Source organism: Electrona antarctica, assembly GCF_951216825.1.
Source record: "Electrona antarctica genome assembly, chromosome: 5".
In the NCBI taxonomy this organism is placed as follows: Eukaryota; Metazoa; Chordata; class Actinopteri; order Myctophiformes; family Myctophidae; genus Electrona; species Electrona antarctica.
Window position 1 is genome coordinate 46,732,427 of NC_136810.1, and position 27,563 is coordinate 46,759,989.

General features: G+C 41.6%; 1 protein-coding gene across 1 annotated transcript; it reads right to left on the minus strand.

Moving 5' to 3' along the window:
* vps9d1 (VPS9 domain containing 1) lies at positions 1-27,467 on the minus strand. The gene is made up of 17 exons (XM_079501556.1): positions 27,366-27,467; positions 26,881-26,953; positions 24,872-25,072; positions 23,955-24,126; positions 23,196-23,310; positions 19,294-19,356; positions 18,851-18,903; positions 17,734-17,821; positions 16,975-17,060; positions 16,580-16,728; positions 15,237-15,491; positions 14,569-14,698; positions 12,735-12,940; positions 11,304-11,388; positions 5,772-5,876; positions 3,919-4,035; positions 1-1,878 (listed from the first exon to the last, which is right to left on the minus strand). The coding sequence occupies exons 1-16, from the start codon at positions 27,462-27,464 to the stop codon at positions 3,924-3,926; spliced, it is 1,992 nt and encodes a 663-aa protein (XP_079357682.1). The 5' UTR covers positions 27,465-27,467; the 3' UTR covers positions 1-1,878; positions 3,919-3,923.
* Positions 27,468-27,563: the final 96 nt, after the last annotated feature.

Consider the following 27,563-nt stretch of genomic DNA (forward strand, 5'->3'; position numbering starts at 1 on the left):
AGATTCATGACCTTTTTTTATTATAATTGAACACATTTTTAACATATGAAAACATAAATATATTTTTGGTGTTAATGTCAAACAATGCAAGTTGTAGCTTATATAAATCAACAACACAATCTCAATCTGAGCATTTTCACATTCTTTTCTGGACCTATTTGAAATAAAAATGACATTATGACAAACTGAAAGAATAAAATGACAAAATAAAAAGAAAAAAAGCTATATGAGCACGATATGCTTTTAAGTTAAGACGATTAGTGGAAAAAAGAGGAAATTCTGTTGCTGGTATTTTCTCAATTTACCATACAGACAGAGGGAAATATTAATTTAGCCAGTTACAATTTAAATTAACACAGAAATATTTGAGTGTACATAACTTCAAGTGAGCCCTCATAACAGTATACTGCATTGTATTTAGAAGTACAATGCTCTAATGTATGCACAAATTACATTTACATTATTATTTTTCCCTCGAGTGCTGCATTGTCAACCACAACTTAAATCTCAAATTCATGCTTTTAGTCTCGCCCTGCCGTTTCAATATTTCACAGAAAGGTGGGGATTGAGGTGGGGACTGGATAAACGAAGTCTGTACGGCCCCCCACTTCACATTATGCTTTCCTTGAACCATTTGGGTACATGCAATTCGAGAACATACAATATAAAAATAATGAATTATAAAGTGAAACTAGTGATATCACCCAACCAATGCCCTCTTATTACGAGTTAAGACTTTTGTACGTTTTCCAAAACAATTCAAATGACACTTAAAATAAAACAATATGACATGGTATTTTTACCCCCACATAATTGCAGTCCCTGTGGCTTAAAGAAAAATCCTACATGCAACACACACACACACACACACACACACACACACACACACACACACACACACACACACACACACACACACACACACACACACACACACACACACACACACACACACACACACACACACACACACACACACACACACACACACACACACACACACACACACACACACACACACACACACACACACACACTTCTGCCTTCGTAAGAATGCTATAATATAGACTGATGCCTCATCAATAAAATGGACATCAGCAACGCTATGAAAACAAGACCCTTTATGCACACTATGTGACAAGTTCTATGCATGTTCTCTACAGTCCCTCATTCAACAGAATCTCTCAGAGACACCACCTATGCCTCTATGGTCTTGCTATAAATGATTGTATAAACTCGGTTAGGGTCTTCCATCATATGTAATCTAACTCTTAATTTCGCCACGCACACACACACACAAACACACAAAAATAATGTTGTGATTTTAAAACTGCTCCAACAATGCAAGGATAAAATAAGAGAGAGAACTCTTATCCAAACAGGTAAAATGTTCCAAACAAGTAAAATGTTCCCGTCAAAGCATTTTTTAAATAAAGGACAATCTAGATTAATATTCTCTATGGTACTCACATTATTTTAAATGAATTTAGGCACACTTGGCAACCTGTCAATAATATACTTACACTATGAGAACTAACCCCAAAAATACTGCACTACCATAGCCTGCTTCTTTTAGGTTGGCGTATTTTCTTTTCTCATCCAAGAGCCGGAAAGATCGTAAAATACATTGCATCTTACTCTGCCGATTTCAAATGGAGGTAAAGCAACAACAAAGAAACGCAAATCTATCCAGGTAAGGACTCATAAAGAGTTATATGGATTCTAATCCATTCTGTAAGAAACCCATGAACTAAAACATGTCGTCACTGTGATGAGTATGTGCCAGGTTAATATCAGGGATGCAGCCACAGCAGTAATAAGGGCAGCATGTTCAGCTTCGACTATCCTGTAGTGTAGCAGTCGACCGTGACTCGTCAACTGTAGCATGATGAAATAAATCAAACACACACATGATCAGTTAAATCATTTAACTATATTACAGCTGTGTCTGAAAAATAACTACAGTGGTGCCCAAACTTTTTAGCCTGTGACCCAATAGACATTTGATGTCTCCCCGGGGCCCGAAAATAGCAGATCTACAAGCTCACAACACGTCACTTCGCGCAGCATTGTGAGCTTGTACTAAGCTATTTTCACTAATACTTAAAACATTTATTTTCTAATTTATGAAATCAGAAGCGTCAATATTGTAACCGCGAAGTAGCGACAATCTTTCAATGAGCCTTTCAAATATGTCTTTGGCAGGAAATGAGTTAAGAACAAAATGTAGGAAACCAAAAAATAATAAAGGGGCCCATAAAAATGTGTCCGTGACCCACAAACGGGTTCCGACCCAGTGTTTGGGAACCACTGATTTATGATGTATGACGGCCATATTTGGGCATGGTCTCAGCCTGATCTGACCAGCTTTCAAGTCCACTAGAACATTAAAAGTCCTAACAAATACAACAAAAATATGCATGAATGTATGCTCGCTTCTTCCTTCCTTGGCCTACTGGCAGCGTACACGACAAATTGTGTGACGATTGGTTCAGCAGTTTGCTAGTTTATCCCCAGATAAACAAATAAACAGACAAACCGACAAAGGCCAAAAAAAACATAATTGCTCCCTTGCCTTTGGTCTGGCGGGACAATGATCTGCAGCCATAAGACTGCCTTTATTGTTTTAAATTTACGACACTGAGGTGGTTTGTAAAGAATGCCATGTGGACGAAACACAACAATTTTCATGACGGATTATTGCATTGAAATATTGCACCCTCAGATGACTATTATGTTTACTATGTCATGAGGTTCTTCCAAGTCTGTTATTCCAGTGTGTGTGGCTCTGAGAATGTCCGTCCCCTTCTCTACTCAACCCAGCGACCCGGCAGCAAACTGACAGCTCCGTTGAGCACAACGCTCAGTTAAGTCAACGGTTTGGTTGCGGTGGAATCATTGTGTCACTGGGAGTTTTGGGGACGGGCGACTGAGGATGTCAGGTTATAAAACGTACTCGCCGTGCCTGTTCTGTCTCTTTGAGTAGGACTGTGAATGCAGCACTTTTGCGGCTGATTGTTTCGTACAGAGGGCACAAACCAATCTGTAGAGGCTGAATGTTTTGTACAGAGGGCAAAAAAAACATTCTGTGAAACGGTGGACTAGACCAGCTAAAGCCTCTACAAACAGTGGGTCATCACGGACCAACTTTTATGGGTCCCTTTATTTTTTGTTTCTTGTCTTTTGTTTTTAATTATTATTGTGCAAAGCTCGCCCCCACTGACCGGAGGAGAAGAGAAAAAAGAGGAGCGGGGGTGATTGACAGCTGCGACAGCCAATCGTCGGGTCCACTCGGGTATTAGTGGAACAGTCATTTCACTGTCGGATCCCCAAGATCCGAGACATGAGGTAGCGGTTCCGACCCAGCCCCGGAGTCGCTGCTTGTGGATGGAAGCGTGACCGAGCCGGGTCTGGGTCGGATCCCGGGTATTTTGGATTTGAACATCTTGTATTACTGTCCTGCCACAGATGTTACGTATATGACATCAGAATACACTGACACCACGCTAGACAGGAACGCCCAAAAACGTCACATCCGGTTTTAGCCTGGGGTAAGAATTTTCTATGGCTGCCAATGCAACTTGGTCCAATCCTTAATCACATACGGACAAACATCTATGCCGATGCTATCTAACTTGCGGAGGTAGCGTGCCTTGTCCACGGGCAACAGATCTTTCAACGTATGGCATTGCAAATACGTTTGATAATCGCTACTCTGCTCAATATTGTTTTTAAAATGCCGCAAATTGCATTGCAGTAAACGAGAGCAAATCACAACTTCCCCCGGGGGTGGGCGGAGTCACAGTTTGAGGCGCTGATTACGCGCCGTGGTGTCAGTGTATACAATTTATTATTAGGTTCTACATTTTGCCATTTAACAAAAGGAACATCTTGAATTTAGCCTTGACATTACTTCACCTGTATCAAGCGAGCTTGGCTGCACTAGGCTGTGCTCCTCCTTCGTGCAGAGACTCAACATAGGCCAAGGCACTCTGCATGGAGGTCAGACAGTAGCCCTCCTCTCCAATCAAATAGCTGGAAAAGAGATGGAGAGTCAGTTGATCCAATCGGATCACTGGAAACCGGCTAGCAGAAAGCTGCTTCAATTGGATGCAGATGACTGGACCGTTATAGCACTGCGATACATGGACAGACAGGCATGTTTTTTAAACAGCCGACCACAACATCCCAAGCGTTCCACACACATAATCTCACCCATCCCCTTTCTACATTATAAATTGTGGATTTGGGGTTCATTGTTCTACAGTGATTTCCAAAGAGGAGCTCAGCTGTATCATTTCATTCACTGACATTGCTACACTCATAAAAACAGTTTGTAGAATAAGAGGTTTGAAATACCCCTAAAATCACTATGGCTTGTTTACATTGAGGTCCGCCATTTTCAATTAATCAGAACATGGCCTGCAAACAAAGGAAATAGTGGAGTATTAAAGCGAGCCCCGTCCTCTCAAAAGAGCCTTGTTGTGTGTGCATACTTGGCGAGGCAGGAGGGCAGGAGGGAGACGGGGGAGACTCGTGAGTCGTGAGCATGGGAGGTTTGTTCAGAGACAGAAGACAAGAGACAGAGAAGCGCTGGAGTAGAGTACACGTCAACTCTTGTTGACCCTACACTAACGAGAGCAAGACACGAGAGCATGCCGAGCCAGGAGCCAGAGTTGGGCCGCTGGATAGGAAACGAGAAAGAAAGCAAGGAGGAGGGAGAGGGACATGTACTATAGAGTATATGTACAATGTACATACTACAGAGTGGAGGGAGAGGGAGATGTAGAGACAGCGTGGGTGACAAAGCAGAGAATGATCATCATAAAGCTACTGCTGGAATGGTTTACGATCAGGGCATTGCATGGCTCTGCATAAATGACCGTTAAAGTAAATGTGCTTTAACCTATATTATGCTGGAATTCAAATAAACTAAATACAAACTCAGCCATTGAGCTGGTGCGGCAGAGGTCTGCTAAATAATAATAATTATTATTATTATTATTATTATGATGATGATGATGATGATGATGATGATTTTGTCCCCACTCCTTTGGGGGATTTGTTTGTCACTGTACATTGCACATACAGTATGTGAAGTTGATGAATGCATTGATTTTATTGCACCAATCACAGAAAACAAAAACATCAGCCCTCCAGGGGACTTCCTCCTCAAGCTATTGAGCTCCTTAGACTCCACCTGCCTCTACATCTTAAGGGGGTTGGATAAGTGTCTAGCTCAGGGACACTTATGGGGATCGAACCGCGTACATTCTGGCTTGCAGGCGACCGCTCTAACTCGGCTGAGCCACTGCCACCCTTAAACATCAAGTGGGATTTTATTTGTATTTTTATAGGGAAGGAAAACCAAACCCTGAATATCCCGACATTCCTTGGCCACTTCCAATCTAACCAGCCTGTTTTTATAACCGGCTGTTTTCACGGTTGCGAGCAGACCTCTCGGGTGTGGTCTAAACTCTAAAGTTGACATGCAAGAAACACAACCTCGAGATAGCCAGGGTAGATTTGTCAACCTGTGAACCCATGTCCCACTGCACTGTGTGTGTGCGCATGTTAATCTCACATGTATTAAGTTCCAGTGAAGGATGCTGAACACATAGCTTCTTATGAGATGAACTTTCACCTGAGGACACCGTGGCATCTACATGAGACCTCATTAAGTTTCTAAAAATCTAATTTGCAAACTAAAAGCAAGGAGGAGGAGGAAGGGCTCCATTCAACATTTCCCCCTTCATGATGATGATACTCACCCTTCGTGAATGAACTCCTCTATGGCAGCGCATTCAGACACCAGCTGAGGACACTCGCAGCGCAGCGCCACAAAGGACAGGATGGGCAACAGGTCGTCTGCACCGCTGTAAAACGATTCAGAGGGGAGAGAGGTTGGGATTACATTCATGAAATACATGGGAACAGAGAGGGAAATAAACACAGCTAGGAAGAATAGACAGAATTGACATTTACACGGAATGATGACATGTGTGTCCCAAGGGATTGGCTGGAAACTAAATCAAATGCTTCTCCAAATGGGATGAATGTTCAGAGATGGAAGTGATAAAAGTGTTTCCCCCCCCAGAGATCTGCTGGGAGGATGAATTAGGGCCTAACAGATGATGAAAGCTTGATAGCATTCTCCCTAGCTGCAGACAGTGACCACTTGTTTATCAACGCTCACACGCAGGGCTAGCCAAGCTGCTGCTAGCTTGCGTGAGAAGGTAGGTAGCTGGCCCAAAATTAACCCGGCCACATGCAACTGGATCCTGGCGCATGCAGGTTTGAGGAGGTGTGGACAAAGGCCCGTGACCACAGGGAGTTGACAGCCCACACACACACACACACACACACACACACACACACAACTGCTGTAAACACACAAAACTCAAATTAAAAAAAGAACTTGTGTTTCGACATTCCAAGCTTACAATGAATTTCCACGACTGAACGTAGATTTACACACTGGACAAGATCAAGCGGATGGGTTAACAGTTAAGAATGAAATGCATCCATGTGGTCTGAGGACAATAGAAACAGGCAGTACAACTCTACAGAAAGGAATTAATTAGAATTAATCGAGTGAAAAATGAATTTAATTAGAATTAATCGAGTGAAAGAATGAAAGCGAGAGAAGAAAGGATATTGAACCAGACAAAGGCTCAGGAGGAAATCCAGCAACTAATTGGTCAAGAACAAAAGAAGAGATTAATGTGGAAATGCTATTGTATAGCTTCAATGTTTGAAAGAAAGCAACAGGTGAAAATTAAGGGAAAACTGAACTTTATGTGACAGAATGTCAGAAACAAACAGAACAAGGACTGAAATGTTTAAACAAACAGTACAAGGCCTATAAATGTTTTATGAATCCATACAATGTATACGTATTGCTTCTGTACTTCATTCACTCTCAAAAAAGGTCAAACTAAAAGTCACCATTTCAGCACATATTTGTATTGGTCCCTGGGAAGAAATTACTTCCCTTTCTCCCCCTTTGACCCAGTGGTGTGTTGTGCCCAGTGAGCACATAGGGTAGGGTCACAACAAATTAATAAATATCCCTTCATTTTTTTTTTTTTATTATTTCAAAACATTGAAATAATGATAATGATAAAAACAAATAGAACCTTTTATCAATTTGAAACAAATTCAATGATTTTTCAATATAAAATCTAAATCAAATACCATTAATTAGAAAACAAGGAAAATCAGGTTATTTAACAAAGAAAGAAATAGCGCCAAAAAAAATCACTCACAATAAAAATGAATAACCAAACGATAATACAGTACACTAATGAATAATGTTATAATAATATATATCATAAACAGACTGTTTAGGTCGACCTGATCTTTGAATTTTAGTGCTTTTAATTTAATAAATAGTTGGTTTGTTGGTTCTCTGTAGGCTGCTTTATTTACAATTCTTATAGCTCTTTTTTGAGGATAAATACTGAATTAGTAGACGTTTTGTACGCGTTTCCCCATACTTCCCCCCATACATAAGATATGTATGGCAGTATAAAGGAACCGTACAACATGTATAATGAACTTTTATTTAAACCATCTTAGTATCGCTATTGAGAACAAAAAAACGCTATGTCAACTAAATAATATCATGGCTGTGCACACGTTTCGTAAATCCCACATTGGCATTTACTTAGGAGCAAGGCTACACTGAAATACATGCAGTACAATTTTAAGAAGAGCTTTACGAATGAGGCCCAAGCAATGGGAATGAGTGGAATCTCTACTGCTTCCGATAAACCGATACGATGACGGACAATGTTTGCCCAGGTAGCTATAAAAAGCCATGGTTCTACCAAGGTTTAACATTTCTTTAACTGCTTCCAGAATGGTGTTAGAAGAATTGAACACATTGAAAACTGCCAACTGTTTTTACATACCGGTAGTCTAAGAAAAGCAGTTACATCTGGGCCTATAACTAACCATGATAAAGCAACAAACAAGAATTGCAGATTGCACATAGCCAGATGGAAGGCAAGAAAATATACGGTCCTAAATTACTAAATTACCCCCTTGACTAGGCCTCAATCAAATAAAGAGAAAGAAAAAAGAAAGCACTTGTGTCATTGCATCAGAACTGCCAGCAGCCACTGGCTATACATATATTAAAGCATTCCTAAAAACAAGATGGAACGGCTGTGACTAAAAAGTTCCACTGCAGAATTAGAACTTTGAAATGACCGAGGCCAATATAAGATGCTTTCTGTCACACCACAATGTTCGATGGTGGCAATTAATAATTTCTCTTATACACATGAATCCCTGCTCTGGGGTCAACGCCTGACAAACATAGCAGCTCTCTGTGAGCTTGTAGAAGTTGTAGACTGGCTATTTTTGGTCAATACATCGAAGGTTTAGTTGGCTAATAGGGCAACTACTGTACCGTAACATATCTAGAATATATTTTTTTAATCCCAGAGATTTTCAGTGCTTTCCGACTAGTTGTCACTCAGCTTTAAAAGCTATCTTGTATAGTTTAGAATAACATTCATTAGCAGAGACATTTCATTCCAAGAACTTGAAACAAGTGAGGCCGACGTCTTTAGAGTCAGGCTAAACTCCTCTAATTCCGCCATCTCTGATCGTCACTCCGATGGAAGGAGACAGATATGGAGCAGCAGACACTGCCCCAGTCAAACAACAGGGTCCAAAGGGGGACACATGGGGACACGAGAATGTGGGAGATGGGATGTGAAACAAGAGGCATCGAGATAAATGCAGAGATGTTTTTACAATGCAGGATTCTTTTCAGGCTGGAGGACTTATTTTATTGGCCCCCAGTCCAAATGTTCTGAACTGGAATGTTATTGGTTGGTTTTCTGTCAGTGTTTGGAGCCCCATTAAAAAATCAAGCTCAAGTTTGCAGGCTTTCTATTTGAGCAAACAAAGTTAAATGCTCCCTCTGACACACTCTGAACTCTTTAACAAGTTAACAAGACAGTGGTTGATAAATGTGTTCAATGCATTGAAAAGATACATAGTACAAATGTCTTGTAACAGTCAGTCATCGTGGTCTATCTCAAAATGAATAATGTATACGCAATTCTAATCGAGTAGGTGTTGGGACCTTAGAGTATATATTAATAGAGACGGCACCCGGAGGAAACCCTGTGGCGAAATGGACATAGTGGCCAAATTTGGTATTGCAGTTTGGACCCAAACATGAACACGCTGGTCCGTTGACTATCATTGCGCACTTTCATGATGACACGTGAACTCTGTTTCATACGTGAACACGTGCAATGATAGTCAACGGCAGCGCGTTCATGTGTTTGGGTCCAATCCATCCCAGAATGCACTCTGTTCCTCCCCGGAAGGAGGAGTGAAATCGCCTCATGCGCTTTAGAGCAACTTAATGCAAGTGGTTGGAAGGAGAAATCCGGTGCCGTCTCTATTCATATATACTCTAAGGTTGGGACCCATTTGTGGGTCACAGACCAATTGTTATGGCTCACGACTAGAGTAATAATCACATTTTCTTTTCCTACATAAATATAATATTTCACAAATGTAAAAATAAAATAGATAAACAATAATTGTATATATTGTAAAACAAACAATGCAAGAAATTTAAAAAAATAATTAAGAAGTACTGAAAATAGCCGATCTACAAGCTTGCAACGCGTTGCGCGCTTATAAGATCTGCTATTTGCGCTAGTTTGGGCCCCGGGCAAACTTCTAATCTCTCTTTTGGGTCTCGACCTGAAATGTTTGAGAACGACTTCTCCCCCGATTGCTCAGTTTGGACGGGTGGCCAGCTCTAGGAAGAGTCATGGTGGTTCTGAACTTCTTCCATTTTGAAGGCTACTGTGCTCTTCAGGACCTTCAATGCTGCAGAACTTGTTTGGTACCCTTCCCCAGCTCTGTGCCGCGATACAATTCTGTCTCGGAGGTCTACAGACAATTCCTTTGACTTCATGGCTTGGTTTTTGCTCTGCCATGCACTGTGAGGCCTTATATAGACAGGTGTGTGCCTTTCCCAATAAAGTCCAATCAACTGAATTTGCCTTGTCTAGTCAAGTTGTAGGAACATCTCAAGGACAATCGGTGAAAACAAGATGCATTTGAGCTCCGTTTTGAGTGTCATATCAAAGAGTGTGAATGCATGTGAGATTTCATTTTTTTTGAGTGGTGTAAACCACTCCTACGACTGGCTTTGTTAGTTTACGTGTCTGTCTGTCTGTGCTCAAAAAATGAGCATGGTTGCTACGGTCACCCAGTTCACCCGGGTGTGATTTCATTACGTCAGACATTACGTCAGACCACAGCTGATCAGGCTATATAAGACCTTACACCACTCAGTTCACACGGGTGTGATTTTTTTTAATACATTTGAGAAAAATGCGAGAAATAAAATTCCACTTTGTGATTATGGGCTATTGTGTGTAGATTGCTGAGAAGAAAATACGAATTTAATCCCTTTTGAAATGAGGCTGTGACAAAACAAAATGTCGAAAAAGTGAAGGAGTGTGAATACTTTCTGGATGCACTGTATATTTAACTTTCCGTCTATGGGGGTGTGTCAGCAGGGTGCACGGCCCAAAACGTTTGGGAGCCGCTGCAGTAGGGCATGTAGACCCAGGACAGCCACCTGCTGTGCTGGGCTTAGCCGAGTATTGATGAGATGTGACAACTTCTAAAGGAGGGAGGCCTTCAACGTTTGAATACCTCTACTGGGTTTCAGGGAAGTCCCATCCATATTCTTAGACTTAAGAGTATTGGACTAGGTTAATTTAGATCGTTCATTTTAGCCGTAAAACAAATATGGGCAAATTCACCTTCCAAAGCACTGCTACCCAGGTGTGGAATGCCCTCCCCCCATCCCTCAAAACAAACAAATCTCTGGCTTCCTTCAAGACAGGCCTAAAAAGGGTCAGCAGGTCAAAGGGAGAGGAGGTGATCGCCCCAGCCTCTTTATACTAATAATCCCCTTCCGATTAACTTCGGCCCCAACCTGTGCATACTGTATATTTCATGTGTAGAGGAAATTGATATGCTGTTATATCAACTGTTGTTACTGTGTTAAATTATTATTCATGTCATGTGTGAGTGGATGGGACCCGAATGGAAACAAGGCCGCAAGGTCTTTCTTCGGTGAAATCCTTTTTCTGACAAAAAAAATGCCTGACTGTCCTTGTGCTGTTTGCATTTATATGTTGCCTAATAAAATATATATAAAAAAAAAAGGTGAGACAAGTGCATGCCGTGTGCAGTGCTTCATTGCAGTTCATCTTCATCAGTAATGGTGAGGAAATTATGTCACTCACATGGCAGCCGTTCTGGGTGAAGAATCCACCTCGTGGAGACCTCTGTAGTCCTCCGCACAGGCGCAGATCAAACGCAATGTTCTAACTGCAAAACACAATTTACCATTTGAGCGAGATCCGAGATATACAGTACATAACCGTAAGGTCCAAGATGCAGAAAACTGGCATGTGCAATTTTTAGCAAAGGTTCACCGGGCTTGGGTACAGCATTTACGTGGTTCACACCTTAACCCATTCGGGACTGTTCTTAATTCAATGTTTCATTTTATTATCGTATTAAGTGCCTTCATGTCGAGCCACCTAGGGGCCCATCTCACAAAGAACCACACATTTATGAGTTCCAGTGGCTTCTCAGCATAATTAAGTGTTCTTAGCGATCCTAGGCCTAGTCATGCTCCAGTTTTCAGTGAAGACGACGAGGTGACCACCGAAAACTACAACATGACTTCACGTTGCGGTGGTTAAGCGACTCACCGCTTATCTCAACACCTAATCACATGTCTCTGGTTTTTTACCAACCACCATTTCGGTGGTCACCTCTTCACCAAAAACTGGATTATGAATAGGAAAGGTGAGGCCATTTCTCCGAGTGCACCACGGAAGCCCAGCACTATGAAGGACTGAGACTGAATGGCCCTTCTGACAGTTGATTACTCCGCAATCCTTAACCTGCCCCGGAGGAGGTTAGGTGTGGTGAATGATGTACCCTGCTAATAAGTGAGCCACCACTGTGAGACAGAGCATCCAGTGTTAAAGCAGGTTTCCATTTAGCTAGCGGTACAGTAAATCCTGCTTTAGAGACGCACGCCCAACGGGTGGGACCAACGCCTGATTTATGCACAACATTGTGAGATCGGCTATTTTGTGTGTGAGACAATGTGAACGATATGTCAAAGGGTTACACTCACTAAATGCACTACTAAGCCTCATGTTTCCCCATTACATTCTTTGTGCTTGCCTTAAATGGTGTTATTCATGTTTTTTTTGTACATTTTACTGCCTCTACAGTCAACAGACTGCGCGTGCGTGTGCATGTGTGAGAGAGATGTAGAAAGGCATAAAGAGACTGGTAGCAACATTAAAGGTACACCCCAGTAAATATACTAGGATAGGGCTGTGAGTATTTACAATAAACTCTGGCCAAACAGGCCCGGAAACCTAGGCTGCTAAGCCTGACAGTATGTTGCGGGTTCGACACTCGATCCAGACGACCTTTGGTCACTCCCCATTCTCTCTCTCTCACCCCATTTTCTGTCAGACTATAGTTTACACTAGCAAAAGAAGAATAAACAGTATCGATACAGTAGATATGATTCAAAGAAGAATAAACAGTATCGATACAGTAGATATGATTCAGAATTGAAAGGCATCCTGTGAGGGAAAATCAAAACAAAGAAAAAACACAAAACAAAACGTTTGATTGTAACTCACCAATACAATCCAGCTTCCTCTGTGGACTCCAGTCTTTACATAGAAGCTTCAGCTCCTGCACTGGAGCCTCGTAGGGATAGGAACCTTTTAGTGTGCTAGGATCCTGTGGGAACAGTTTCAGAGGAACACCCACGTCTACAGGCGATGCATCACAATATAGCTTCATACTGTGCTCAAACGCCAGCTCCCTTTTCCTGTTCACCTTCCTGTAGACGCACAAATATAGAAGACAACACTGAAGTTAAATACATCCAAAACCGAAGGGAAATAGTTTTTTTTTTATTGTCAATATTTAATTGACATTTTTTTATATCATCTCACACACACACACACACACACTCACACTCACACTCACACTCACACTCACACTCACACTCACACTCAGACCTAATCAATTGCAGATTGATTAGGTCTGATTAGATTTATTGAGTGCTGTTCAGAGGTAAACAGCCATCGCCCCCATCGGCGGGGGCAATGGGGCTCGCTTATTTTTGTATGATAATAATAATAATAATGCCATAAAAGTCCAAATGCTCTTATGCATAAAGGCCAGATTATACTAGTCAAATATGAACAATACAATGTACAACAAGGGAATAGCATAGACCTACAACTTATTTTTAGATTAATAGTGCCACCTTCTGGTGGTACAAAGTTTGACACATCGCCACACAAAACAATTATTAGTCCAATTAAACAGTTTTCAGTGCATAGAGTACCGAAGTCCTGAGGTCAAACCCAGGCCTCCTGGAACATGAAGATGTTTTGCCATTCATAATCCCATAGACTTTTTTTTAAATCATGAAATATAAGTAAAAAATAAAAATAAAGATGAGTCCAGCGATTCTGTCAGGTAGGTGCCTCTGTATTATGTATGATGTTTAATTTGATCCAAAATTGAAATGGAGAAAATGGAATTAATTCTGCAGTGGTTCCCAGAAATAGTGTTGAAAAACTACAGTAGCAAATCATGTGATTCACTGTCCCCACTACACGTTACTTTGTCAAAATATTCCAGAGATTCCTTAGATTTGTTAATCAGTGTATGTGTGTGTCATTATTTAGCTTATTTGATGAAACAACTGATAACTAGCCTCGGTATCCAGGCTTTCATTTTCGTTCGCATTCGGCGAAGATCTTGATCCATTTTAAATTCTGGCATAGAAAATGGGAGTGAGTCAACTTGTATTTCGCTAACCAAGAACATTGCAGAGGGGCTTCACTCCAAATGTGTTGATGTCAGTGTTCTCTGCTGTATTCTACCGGGGATGGGAGGAGGGGGGGGCGTGGCGCTCAGATTGGTGGTCTGTTTTCGGCAGCACCCGCCCCTCTAGACCAGAAATCACACAAGCTGGGGCAGGCTAAATGGTAAATGGTGCATTTATAATTTATATAGCGCCTTTATCCAAGGCACTTTACATAGATTGTGCATCAGTTCACCCATTCACACACACACACACACACACATTCATACACCGATGGCAGCAGAAACCATGCAAGGCACCAACCAGCACATTAGAAGCAATTAGGGGTTCAGTGTCTTGCTCCGACACTAACTCTGGGGGAGCCCGGGTTCGAACTAGCAACCTTGCGGTTACCATCCGGCCACTCTACCCCTGAGCCACTGACAACGCTACTCTCCTTCATAAAGAAGAAACTCCAACGCAAGATGAGGCGATGCTGTTTTTGTGTGCCGGTGGCGCGAGGCAGTGACCGCAGCTGTAATGGGGCATGCAAGTAATTTCTAAGCCTGTCTATAAGCCTCACTTTAAAATACCAGTGACACATGAATGGACAGAGACTGAAACAATCGCCGCATGTGTTAAGAGATTACCTGAAGAGAGCCAACAGGGGCTTCCACAGTGGTCTGAAAAAAGCTTCCTCTATGCTGGCTTGACAAAGGTCCTTTGAGCTGACTGTGTTTAGACACTCAAAGGACAGTAAACAGAGTGACAGCAGCTGATCTGAAATACAAAGAAAAAGGTACACCCAAAACATGTAGATCAGCTTCAAAGTCAGCGCTCGGCTTCAATCTGTAAAAACCACAACCCAAGACAAAAGCTTGGTGTAGTCATGGGTTCAGACCTAAATTTTTACTGCCACTTTAACAAACTACAAAGTCAGCCAAGGTAGCCTCACCTTAAGATTATATCAAAGAGTTATGTCTCAGACTTAGAAAAACTTGTCCATGCATTCATTTTCAAAAGACTTGACTCTTGTAATGGAGTGTCTGCTTTTTGTCCTCAGAACTCAAAGTGAGGAGCAGCATTCAGTTTTAATGCACCAAATATCTGGACACTTCTGTTTGCCGCTGCCTTTTGAGATTTTCTGTTTATCATTCTTCTGCACTATAATTTTACTATTAATTTTCTGATTTTTTCTGTTGTTATATTCAAAGGTGCTTTTATAATGTGTTTAGTGCAGTTTTGAATTGCCTTAAAATGAGCTGTACAAATTGACTTGGCTTACTAAATTAGAAGTTATAAAAACCAACATGCTCACCAATAGCAATATGAATGTCTTTGACAATGGCCTTCAGGTGTTCTTTCAGCGCTCTCGATTCCAGCTCCTGGATGTGGCTCTCCTTCGGTTCCAGCTGCGATGATGGTTCATGGGCCAAGTCTGCATTGGAGCCAGTGTCGTGAGATGGAGCCCAGTCCAGCTGGGTCAAAAATTGTTCCAGGTCCTCGAACGAGTTGTCCCGGTCCAGCGCCACGGGCATGTGTAACTCCTGTCCACCTGCCTCCTCGGGGATATCTGTTGTTTTAGAGTGATGGAGGATGCCAATTAGACAGCATACTAATTGGGATCAGGGGATTGATACAAATGGCTGAGCTGTACAGTATTATGGGAGATATTATGGGAGCAATATTGTGATGATAATAATATACTGTATTTGGTGTGAATAAGTATTTGTCTTAATTTTGTTCTTATGTCTTTATTATATTGTCATGTATGTTGTGCTCTATGTGCTGTCATGCTCGTGGTATATCGTCTAACTTTTTGTTTAATACAAATATAAACAGAGGGATATCTATTAAAGCAACATCCACATTTAGAGTTTGTTTTGTTTGAAAACAAAATGTTTGCAGGCTATCTAGCATCCAAATTGCTCTGGTGTTTTTGCACCCTAAAAAAAAAGAAAAAAAAAGAGTAATTTCAAAACACAGGCATTGCATTGTAGTGTGAAGTTCTGTGAATAGCGGAAACCGAGACCTTTGAAAATGACACAGACACCCATGTTCACTTCCTGGTAGGGTCTTATCAGTCACAACATGGCCTTCCCTGATTTGCCATGCCCCTGTCACATGACTAACTATTCTAGTGGTTAATTCAACTTGGATGACTAATAACATGCATTGTTGACCTCGTCATCAATGCAAGGAGCTGTTGATAAGTTCAATTCTGCATCCTTCCTAACCTCACAAAAAATAGCCTATTTAGAATGTGAAAGAAATTCTTCAAAAACCCTATGACCCACTGTGAACTAAACCAAAGCCTTCTATGCATTCAGCACTGAGTGTATTGAGTGTATGATGTCGATGATGTGCACAGCTGCACACAGGCCAGGTGCTAGGGCTGAGGGGAAATTAATGTATGCAATGCATGCCGGTAAAGTCTTATAGCAAGCTTTCGGTCATACCGGTATAAACCCTTAAAAGAACAAACAAAAAAAATGTTTCAGTATGTTTATAGACCAGGATTGAACCACATGCACCGCATGCGCACACTTGCCATGAACGTACAACGAGCACCATAGGCTCACTGAGTGGCCATGTGACACTGCAGGTGGATACCAAGCCTGATTCCTCTCAATGACCCCGTCATTTCTTTGTTAGCCATACCTGGGGGGACCAGACCGTGGGAACTACAGGAGGGTTTCAGCGACGGAGCAGGGTAGGAGGTTGGACCTCCACTAACGATTGGATAGAGCCTGTTGTACACTCTGTACTGCTGCCTCCTCAGTAGCTTCATCACAGGGTGGTCAGAACAGCTGAGGAGACAACCCAAACGTTTAGAAAAACACATCTATTGCATATTAATGTCCACAATCTCACGCTGGCATATTTTCTCTGCTAATTTCAATATCTTTTCCTGAAAACAGACACTTATATTGATCTTTGCTGTAATTATATATATTTGCACCAAGTAAAATATCTTGTATGTGAATATATGTATAAATTGTTTCTTCTAACTGTATTAACATTGTCAGAGACAATAGGATTTAAATAAAGAATACCTAAGCAGGTATGATACCAGTCCTGAAACCAAAGTGGCATCATCAGGATTCTTCATCATATTGGATTTCCACAGTTTAGGCCAATCCTGCACGTCAAATAGACACCCACACAAAACACTAAATAGAAAACCACTGAAATCTCATATCAATACATACAGTTGGAGGCCATCGATATTGTCCTTTTCTTTTTGCTGAGGTTTGAGTGATCTGCGCAAAAGGACAGTTAACCCATTTTGGGGGGGGAACCCCTTTCGGTGTTTTAAACATTGTTATAATTTAGCTATTGAAAAATAGCAGATCTACAAGCTCATAGCGCGCCACCGAGTGGCGCGCTACGAGCTTGTAGGTCTGCTATTTTTGAAAAATCGTGAAAATATTTATTTCAGAAAACTGGAGGATTTAGAAGGATTTTTTTAAATTTTGAGGTCAGGCCTAAATGGGACAATATCGGTGGCACCCAACTGTAGCACACATTCTGACAAACGCCAATGTTCTTTGAAGTGTACTCAAAAGGATGCAGATGAGAAACACTCACAGTGTCAGTTCAGTTTATTTTATTTATAGTGCAAAATCACCCCAGGGGGTCTCTGTGCACTTTACAGCATTAATACATCAAAAAACAAATCAAACACAAATAGCATAGCAATAAAAAACATAGTAAAACATGGTAAAATGTGCATAGCTGTATGAATCATACTGATTAAAACTAAGCGGAACCGTAGTGTATTGAAAAAAGGTGTGTTTTTAGCCTTGACTCACGTGGTCTTGCTCATACTCCAGAACATTGGCATAAAGAATTCTCTGCTCTTGCTCCTCTGGAGTCACTGTCCCTGATGCTGCAAATCTCCTGCAATTAGAACATGAATATACAACCACAATAAAAGGCCTGTCAACATCTGCTGCCTTTTAAATTGACTTAACAGCTCTGTCAACTGTTCTAGGACACAGAGATCCTGTACTTTGCCCTGCTAACCGTTGGGTTATGGGTGTTTGCAGTGAAAAGAGCACATCTATGCAATTATGCGCTTGTAGATCGCCAGACACAAAATAATAATACATTATAATAATAATAATAACAACAACAACAACAACTAGAACTGCACACTGTCGAGTGCCTACTTGCTTGTTGCCATAAATGGCCTACTAGTGCGCAAGCAGAGCGCGCAAGTACTGTCGACCGCTACAAACTGTCAAATTTCAGCTTCTCTGTGAAAGAACGTTTGAAATATTGATTAGGTTTAGTTATTTGCTACGTACCTAGTTTTTGGAGGTAAAAAAGTAGTATTGTAGAAGTATGGTATCTAGTATCTATAAAAGAAATACAGTTCTATCGATTTAGAAGTGTCCTGGATCCCTTTTTAGTTTCTCAAAGAAAAATAAATCATTGATATCTGATGAAAAAGAATGTTGTAATTAATACGGATGAGTGACGGCTTTCGATGGTGACGTATATGTCGATCAGTGTCGGGTGGATTAAAGGAAATGCCTCTATGTATATGTAATTTGTAAGTTGATTAGCGGTATACTGTGGTTACTTTGCATATGCCCCGTGTATCGTAGCAGCATATGACGTCAGGGTATAACTGGTGCCCCTATGTATACATGTATGTAATCTGACACCACTGCCATATCAAGCACAAGTAGTCATTACGTCATACGCTGGCACGGCGCATACACATCAAACGGCGACATACGCATCGAAGCACTGGACGAAAACTATTACTTGCGCGCTCTGCTTGCGCAAGTAATAAGGACCCAATGGCCTAACATTTGTACCATATATACTGTAGGCTCTAATGCAGCGAGGTAAAGAACTGTAGAATATTTCAATTCAAGGGATGTGTGTGTGTGTGTGTGTGTGTGTGTGTGTGTGTACCTGTTAGCCTCCTCCTGCAACCTCTGCCTTCTTTCCTCCATCTTTCTTTGAAGCTGATTGCATTACCAAATATTAAGGAATCCATCAGCCTTTACCACATGGACCATGAAGCCTAGATGAGGGGGATTTGGGGGAACATTTGTGTTTTGGGGGGATATATTTGCATTTTAGAAAATAGCGGGCTATAAGCTCACAACGGGTCAGATCACAATGCGTTGTGAGCTTGTAGATCTGCAATTTTTTAAAATGTTTGCCTATAATGACAATGCCAAAATGTATGCAAGGTTGCATACATTTCCCAAAAGTGGATGGTATTTCAAATCTCTTACAAAAGAGAGTGCTCTGTGAGAATCTGTGATAAGCTGCCACACTTGGCCTTGTGGGAAACTGGAATGGTACAAGTAATACACAGACTAGTTAGCACAAACACATAATGAGGATACAGCATCCTGTCTTGCTTTGGCTATGATGAGGTTCTCCATCATCTGCCTCTGAAGAGACAAGGTCTGCAAAGGGGGAAAGAAAGAATGTTCCTTTAAGCCTGTACAATGTGTCATACTATATACTCAACTAAAATAAATAGATTAAACTCAACATTCGAAAAGCATTTTAAGATATTCTACACTCAAGAAGAAAGGTAAACAATAGGAAACCTTTGTGCCTTCACTGCCTTGGATTAAACGGTTATCAACTGTTGAGTAAACCATACTCAGTGCCAGGTAAATCAATTTGATGTGAGAAAACGAGGATTAACTGAAGACCTACAGTTATTTTTTCCTAGCACAGTGCTGACGGTTATCATGGAAAGTGTGTGTGTGTGTGTGTGTGTGTGTGTACATACATTCTGTTACTGAAAAGCCAACAGCAGACAGTGATTACTATGAAATGGTTGTTTGTCATATGATCAGATATAATAAAGATGTGTTCTAGGTAACCCGTCTTTAAAAAGAGGGGGGGGGGGACACAACTGTGTGCACTCAGAGTCAAAACATCATGATAGGGTACACCCTTTTCTAGAACCACGTAGAGCCAGTTACAGAACGCGACATTGACTCAAACACCAAACTTAAAAAACTAAGTGTACACAGCAAGTGCATTGAAAAATAACAAATATATGACCCGATCCGATCGCGTCTTGCCCGTGGCTTTCTCAAACAGTACCTGGTGGTAGTAGGTACGATGTATACGACTCTTCACTGAAGAGTCTTCAGGCAGCAGAGGAGCCAATTAAACTATATTTTACTTTACCTTTACAAATGCCTTTAAAGTTCTCCAGAGAGTTCCAGGCTCCATTTGACGGTGAGCACGCCGGAACATTCTCCGTATCTGAACGATTATAACATGCACTCTCTCATAATGGAATCTCAGTAAAGAAACGTTTGATGAGATCTATCATGCTAATTGTTCGCATCGCTTACCATTTCTTATTTTTCTGTCACGACTGTTGATTTTTTGAAAATGTTGTGGCGACTGGCGAGGAGGAGAGAATGTTGTTATATTTACACACTATCTTTGAACGATGCAGCTAATCTTCGACTCACTCTGCCCATTCCCCGCAAGCGTACAATGATGAATGAATGATTGGGCGTGTCCAGTACCTACTCCCGGGGTAAGGGGATTTAACAGTGACGTAGATTTAGGAATTGACTATTTTTAAGTTACGGTATTTCAAGGAATGCCTAGCCCACCCAGAGCCATCTGCTCTGACCTAGCCCAGCGAAAAAGAAAAAATACCTGTGCAAAAATAAAAAGTAGGCTACTCTGTTGTGTATGTGTGTGTGTGTGTGTCACTGTGTGTGTGTGTGTGTGTGTGTGTGTGTGTGTGTGTGTAAATGTTTAAGTAAAGTATACATGATTAGATTAGAACATGCTGAAACAATTTAGGTCTAATATTTCTATAATTGCTTCAAATTGCTACAAAACCTAATTTTGGGGCATAAACAAGAAGTTGATCACAGGCATTCTAGGTCTAGATTGAAGGATAAAATTAAGTTTGATAATGATGCAGCCTGCCTTGCAGGCAGCACTTTACATTACTTAAGACCATTTTTAAAATATTTCTTTACATCTTTTTACATTTTGGACAAGTCTACATGATAGGCCTATATATTTTTGTTGTTCTTTTTGTATGTAAAAATAATTGTTATAATAGGCCTATGTTTTCTTTAAAGGTTTTGTGACATTCATTTTAATTTATTTTTTATTTTTTGTTTTTATTTTAGGTTTTATGACCTCAATTACACCCACACAACCTGAACTTTGAACATTCAGGGGATTTTCTGTGGTCTGGCGTTTTCTGTGTGTTCTGAAGCTTTTTGAGCTGCAATGAAAACAGGCAGGCCTCAACAGTGACATCTGCTGGCAAATCCCATTGTCATAGCGGTATATGGGATTTGTGGACTCTTACCTCCACAGGAAAATCAGAGCACTTGTTTGAGCCAGAAAATCCCAGACCACAGAAAATCTACTGAATGTTAAAAGTTCAGGGTTTTTTTGGGGTGCAATTGAGCTCATAGCTTTTAATGTCACTTAATGGGAAGATTAATGCGGGTTGAAATCAAACAAAAGCTGTGAACACTAACACGTTATGCACGTTTTAAAACATTAACGTCATTGCTTTCATGACTGTTTGGGAATGTTATTGCTTTTGTAGAGTTCATTGTACTCGAAAGGTGCTGCTGAGTTGTCTGTCAGATTTGCCTCAACACATTATCACAAAAATGCAAAATGTCACTGTTCTCCTGGACAACTGAAGGCTGTTGATGACATCCATGATTATATTCTTGTTCATCAAATGGCCAATAAAATCCTTGCCACTACAAAGCAATGCCTTGTTCAATATATCACCATCCCATAATTATTTTGTGTTTGCCAAGAATATGACACACACAATACTTCATACAAGGCTGCAGTGGTTAATTAACTTTACCAACCGAAGACTGCTGCTGAGATTTTAATCCTTCCACTTTCTCAGTTCTACTATTCACTGTCGCTGGAAAAGTGTTGTGATTTCAGATTTGCTAGAAACAGAAAGTGTGTTTTAGAAGTTTCCTTTCTTCTCCATTGCTGCACAGTTGTTACAGATGAGACAAATATATCCATAAGTCCATGTGACATGACGAAAAAATAATTATCTTCCCATTCTGCGTGGAAATGACATGTCTAGTCTTCCGTCTCTTCTCATGCCTTCCTGAACTCATTCTCAGTACTGTTGAGTCGTCTCGTTAATTGTGGTTTAAAAGTAGTAGTAGCTGAGTACCAAACAGGTTACACACCTGGACCCAGGGGTGTCACAGGGTATCTGAAGGTGAGGGGGATGAGCGTGGGGAGGGGACATTGCCCGTGCGCCAAATTTGGCCGAATTTAGCCTATTCCCGGCCAAAATTTCCAGGTAGGCATTCTTTGGCTAGGCAAAAAGGGCAGTTTAATCTGTGAGAGTGTGGGTGCCGCGACGTACTCACACTCTCACAGTGAATGGTAACATGACGTTCATGTGAACATTGCACTTATGGAGAAAAAAACGGTCTGTGCGAGCACAATGGACATACCCTGGTCATTAAACGCTCCAAACCCTTTATAACTGTAGAGCTGTGTTGTCGCAACTGCTGCCGTTGTTGTCTGCATGTGCACTGGGGTTGTGTGTGTGTGTGTGTGTGTGTGTGTGTGTGTGTGTGTGTGTGTGTGTGTGTGTGTGTGTAGCCCTATAGCTAAGTCCACCCATTGGCTGGGACGATAACCGTTGACAACAGAGCCTGTGGCCACGCATGCTCAGTAACAAACTCAGCAGAATTCATTAAAATAATGCTCAACCCACTGAGGAGAAAGGAGAAAGACGTGGACAGACAGACATTCCATTAATTAATAGTTAGATTGTCTGGGATTTCAAATGCTCTGTGAACAACCAAAAAGCCAGTTTAGATTGACTATGCAATCTAAAAGGCACGGTCCACCCCAGTTATGCTCAGAATCCATATGATCGGAATCAAAGAAGGGACACTGCTGCAATGTGGCCTGCATTGTGATCTGACCAAGCCCTGAAGGAACTCTATGTTAAATGTCTTTGTAGAAACAAAAATGTGTGGAGGTCCAAAAACAAGTTGATAGTGAAACGCAACACTCCAGTGGTGGAAAGTAACTCAGGTTAGGTACTATAGGTATGAGGATTTTTTAGTTTTTTAACTTTACATTAGTAATTCCAATTTTCGGTACTTTTACTTATACTCCACTACATACAAACATTGTACTTCTATTCCACAACAATTATTTGAAAACTGTAGTTACTAGTGGATTAGGTTAAGAGGATGCGTGTGTACATGTACAATACATACGAGACGCACACACTAACCAAAGATGTCTTTTGGTACTTGGCTTGACCAGGAGTGAGCCTTGCCAGCCGAGCTTCATAATTGGCTTTCAACTTCTGGTTCAAGCGTGATGCTTCTTCAATGGGCGTCAGTTCCCTAACACACACACGCGCGCACGCACGCACACGCGCACACACACACACACACACACACACACACACACACACACACACACACACACACACACACACACACACACACACACACACAATACGTCATTAACGTCACTGAGGTGTATAGCAGTGGTTCTCAAAGTGGAGTCTGGGGTCCTCCAGGGGTCCTTGGGGGCATTCTAGGGGGTCCCCAGCAAAATGAGCTAATATATCATCACAATAATTTTAACCACTTTATTCATATTTTATACTTGACTTGCTATTCGAAAATAGCAGATCTACAAGCGCTTCTTGAAGTGACGCACTGTGAGCTTGGGGGGGGGGGGGGAGGATTTTCAGATTGGGGTCCGCTGTGAGAAACACTCAGCTAGGTCTAAGAAAGAAGGTAAGTGAATAAGCGTTAAGTAAGATCTATCTATATTAAACCCGGAATTGCCCCCGAGTGATGTAGGCACAACTTCACAAGTGGTAAAATTCCACATTTATATTGATTTCTGATATATGCAATGGTGAGTGAGATTGCCCTATGGAGCAACAGGTCACGGATACAAGTAAACAACAGAACACATGTCATAGATAGGGGAATGTCATGGGAAGCGAGCCTCCTTGATACCTATTATCCCTTACTTTCTGCTTGTGTCCTGTGACTCCACTGTCTGTAGTCTTTGGAAGTCTTCAGGTGGGAGAAAGGGTGACGGTTCCCCACCGCTGCCTTCCGACAACGCCCTGCGATGACCGGGCGTTGAAGGGCTGGGTGTTTTGACCTCTGCTCTGTCAACAGGAGGATCACATGGAGCAACTATCAGAGATGAAGGAAGAGAACATGCAGGAAAAAAGGGCAAAGATTTATTTAAGAGCGTAAAATGAAACCAAATGGACCCGGAAGGGTCCATTTGGTTTCATTTTTAAGTTAAATTATTGTTAAACATCTGCACTACACAATTAGAGAACGTTTGCCCGTTCTCTCTCCTAATGGTACAACATGAAATGGAATTGTCGACAAACCTTATCCAACGACAACAAAGTATTCCTTAGCTTTGGGTCTGCGAGGCTAAATCTCATCAAATGTGGCTCAAATGCCAAAAATAAATAATGGGCCTTGATATGAAAAGCACTGGTTTCCAGGGCACTGAGGAGAGCAAGAAAAATCATGGCCGACCCCTCCCACCCTGGCCACGGCCTCCTCACCCTGCTCCCCTCTGGGAGAAGGTCGCAGCTGCTGAAGGCTGATTTTTCCACTCAGCCGCCAGGCTGCTCAATGACTCTGGCTTCCCTCCCACCCCCGCCCCCTAGTGACACCGGCAAAATGATGCACCAAATGACTATGTAATAACTATAATACTTTATAATTATTTTATCTTCCTCGCACGGTGTTGTCTTGTGTCTGTTGGTTATTCGTGAAAAAATAATTGAATGCACACATGAAATGCCGAAACAAATTCCTATGTATTGTGTACACACAATGGCTAATAAAGGTATCTGAATCAGAGGGGTTTATAACACGGATTAGATGAGTTGAAAGGCTGTAGGAAACATGTATTCACCATTGTTGTGAATGGCGGTTTTTGCATGGACAGTGGAAGGACCAATGTGTGCTCCGGACTGGACCGGTGAGGAGGAAGGGGAGGTGCAGAGGTCAGGCGACGGTTCCTCTGTCCTCCCTATGAATGACTTGGCTCGCTCAAGACACTGCTCAGCCAGCCGTAGCATCTTCTCCACCTCCACCCCGACCACCTCGCTTTCCTCTAAGGGCAGAAATTAGGATCAAATACAAATGAGAGACATAATCACGACGCGGTGGTTTTTACAATGTGACTTCTGCATTGTTATTCCAATAGATAGGTATATTACTGTATATAAATGCTTTCTCATGACATTTGGACATGATACCAGTGTATTACATTAACATAACACATTTGTATTGGGATCCGATACATTATTGCTATGGGTAAGGGATTAGACATTCATGCATTCTCCACTTGTCCACAACGTATGGGCTTGTCCCATCCACTGATCCACAACCTGTCAGATGTCCAACCAAGTGGACAGTAATACAGGTGACTGTTTCCCATTAAACTGTGTTTCCCATATTACCTACATTTGCATCATGAAAATTATATAAAAGGTGCATTGGGAGAAGAGCCAATATTGAATAGGCCGAGAATATGGACAATCAAGTCAATGGACATTTACACAATATAAAATAGTGTTCAGAACAAAATAATTTCTATTAGTCAATAACAATATCATAAGCGTTCTGTTCTTCCAGAAATAAGGTTAATGAATGATACTGCTCCAATGGGACGTTGTCGTTTTGATGATGTCATGTCATGATGATTCGGTCTGATTGATTGATTGATTGAAATATTTATTAACAGTTTGCAGAATTACAGTACATTTCAAGCACAAACTCAATACAAAGGCTGTTAACTGTGAGTGGACGACCCAATTAAGCATTACACTTGTTTACAAGAGGGTCCACCATGTTCAATTCATCAAAACATTTATAGACGTACAAATAGACACTTCTATATAGACAAAACAGAACAGGAATTCATCATAATGGAGGTAAAAAGGGAAAAGAAACATATACAGTGAGGGAAAAAAGGGGGGGGGGGGGTGGCGGTAGCATCCGTAGGTGCCCTTTGAGAGCGGTTTTGAAGGAGTCAAGGGATTCGCATGTCTTAATGACTGTTGGTAGGGCGTTCCACATTTTGGTGGCATAGGAGCGAAAATAATTTAGACCCTTGTTTGTGCCGAATCTGGGTTGTACATGGTTTGTTGCACTCCCTCTGGTGTTGTGGGTGTGGACTTCGTTAACATTAAGGAAGTATCTAGACAGGTACATGGGTATCTTGGTGGTGTATCGAATCTTGTGGACCAGACCCATTGCAAGATGCTGTACTCTGTCGTCGACCCTAAGCCATTCCAGCCTGTCAAAGTGGGCAGGGGTGAGGTGGGTTCGGGGGGTGAGGCCAAGTAGGAGCCTGACCAGTTTGTTTTGGGAAGTCTGGAGCCTAGTTTTAAGGGCCTTTGAGGTGCTGTGGTACCAGGAGGTGCATGCATAGTCAAAGAAACCTTGTACAAGGGCTCCTGTTAAGGTCTTCAAGGTGTTTTTGTTGACCAGTGAGGAGATCCTGTAAAGGAATCTTGTTCTTTGGTTGACCTTTTTGATTACGTTGGTGGCCATTTTATCACCGGAAAGATTAGCCTCCAGGATGGAACCTAGGTAGGTAATGTCATCTTTACGTGTGATAACATTGTCACCCACTCTAACCAAGAAGCCATTTGCCTTGCTGAGATTACTATTAGAGCCAAAGAGAATGGATTCAGTTTTTCCCAGGTGTAAAGATAGCTTGTTATCAGCGAGCCAGGTGCAGATTCTACCGAGTTCAGAGCTGAGGGCCTTTTCAACCTGCAGTTTGTTCCTGTCCGAGTCTAGCAGTGCCAAGTCATCTGCGAACAGGAACAAGTTGCAGTCACAAGCTATTATGGAGAAGTCTGTTTCCACCCTGATACTTATTATTACACAGTAATATTACACAGATCTTACTTTTTGGGGCGGCATCCTCCAAAAGTACATGTGATATATAGTTGATGCTCCTTAAGTATTCACAATAGGCTTCCTATAGAGAAATAGCAAATACTGAATGTTACACACAAGTCTGTCATTATTCTAATCGCGCACGCACACGCACACACACACACACCATGCTGTCATTAATTAACATCCATTACTGTGTAACTACGTATCCGTGAATCCACGGTTTCAGACTTTCACTTTACATGACACACGGCAGACAGGTGTGCACAGCCCTCTACCCTTATTGTTTAAATTATTAATTTCGTAAATATAGCAGCAAGGAAACACTGCATAGTGAAAGGGTCATATGAATTTGACTGACTACCTACAACGGCATCCCTCCCTGTCCCGTTATGTTTACATCAACGACTATGGTGACTGATCATTTACTAAGCGTTACAAACCGGTTTCGTGTACATCAGTGAAGCTGAATGCAAGCCCTAGCAACGTCATACCTTATGTCTATTCCCTGCGTCCAGCTGGATTGCTATTTTTGCCATTTTCATGGCATTTTGAAGGGGCTTCACCCCGATCTCTGGGACAGATGCAGCCATAACTTGCCCGGATGTGACATGTGTGTCGTAGGGCGCAGTGCACGCCCATAGTGCACGCCCCCAGCTTGAATGACCAATCAACACGGAAAGCTTGGTTTC

Excerpts from the sequence above, each read along its gene's own strand:
- vps9d1 (XM_079501556.1), bottom strand. The coding sequence starts at position 27,464 with ATGGCTGCATCTGTCCCAGAGATCGGGGTGAAGCCCCTTCAAAATGCC. Across the intron at positions 15,492-16,579 it reads CCACGGTCTGGTCCCCCCAG|ATATCCCCGAGGAGGCAGGT; the intron begins GTATGGCTAACA and ends CTAAAACAACAG. Across the intron at positions 14,699-15,236 it reads AGACATTCATATTGCTATTG|ATCAGCTGCTGTCACTCTGT; the intron begins GTGAGCATGTTG and ends TTTGTATTTCAG.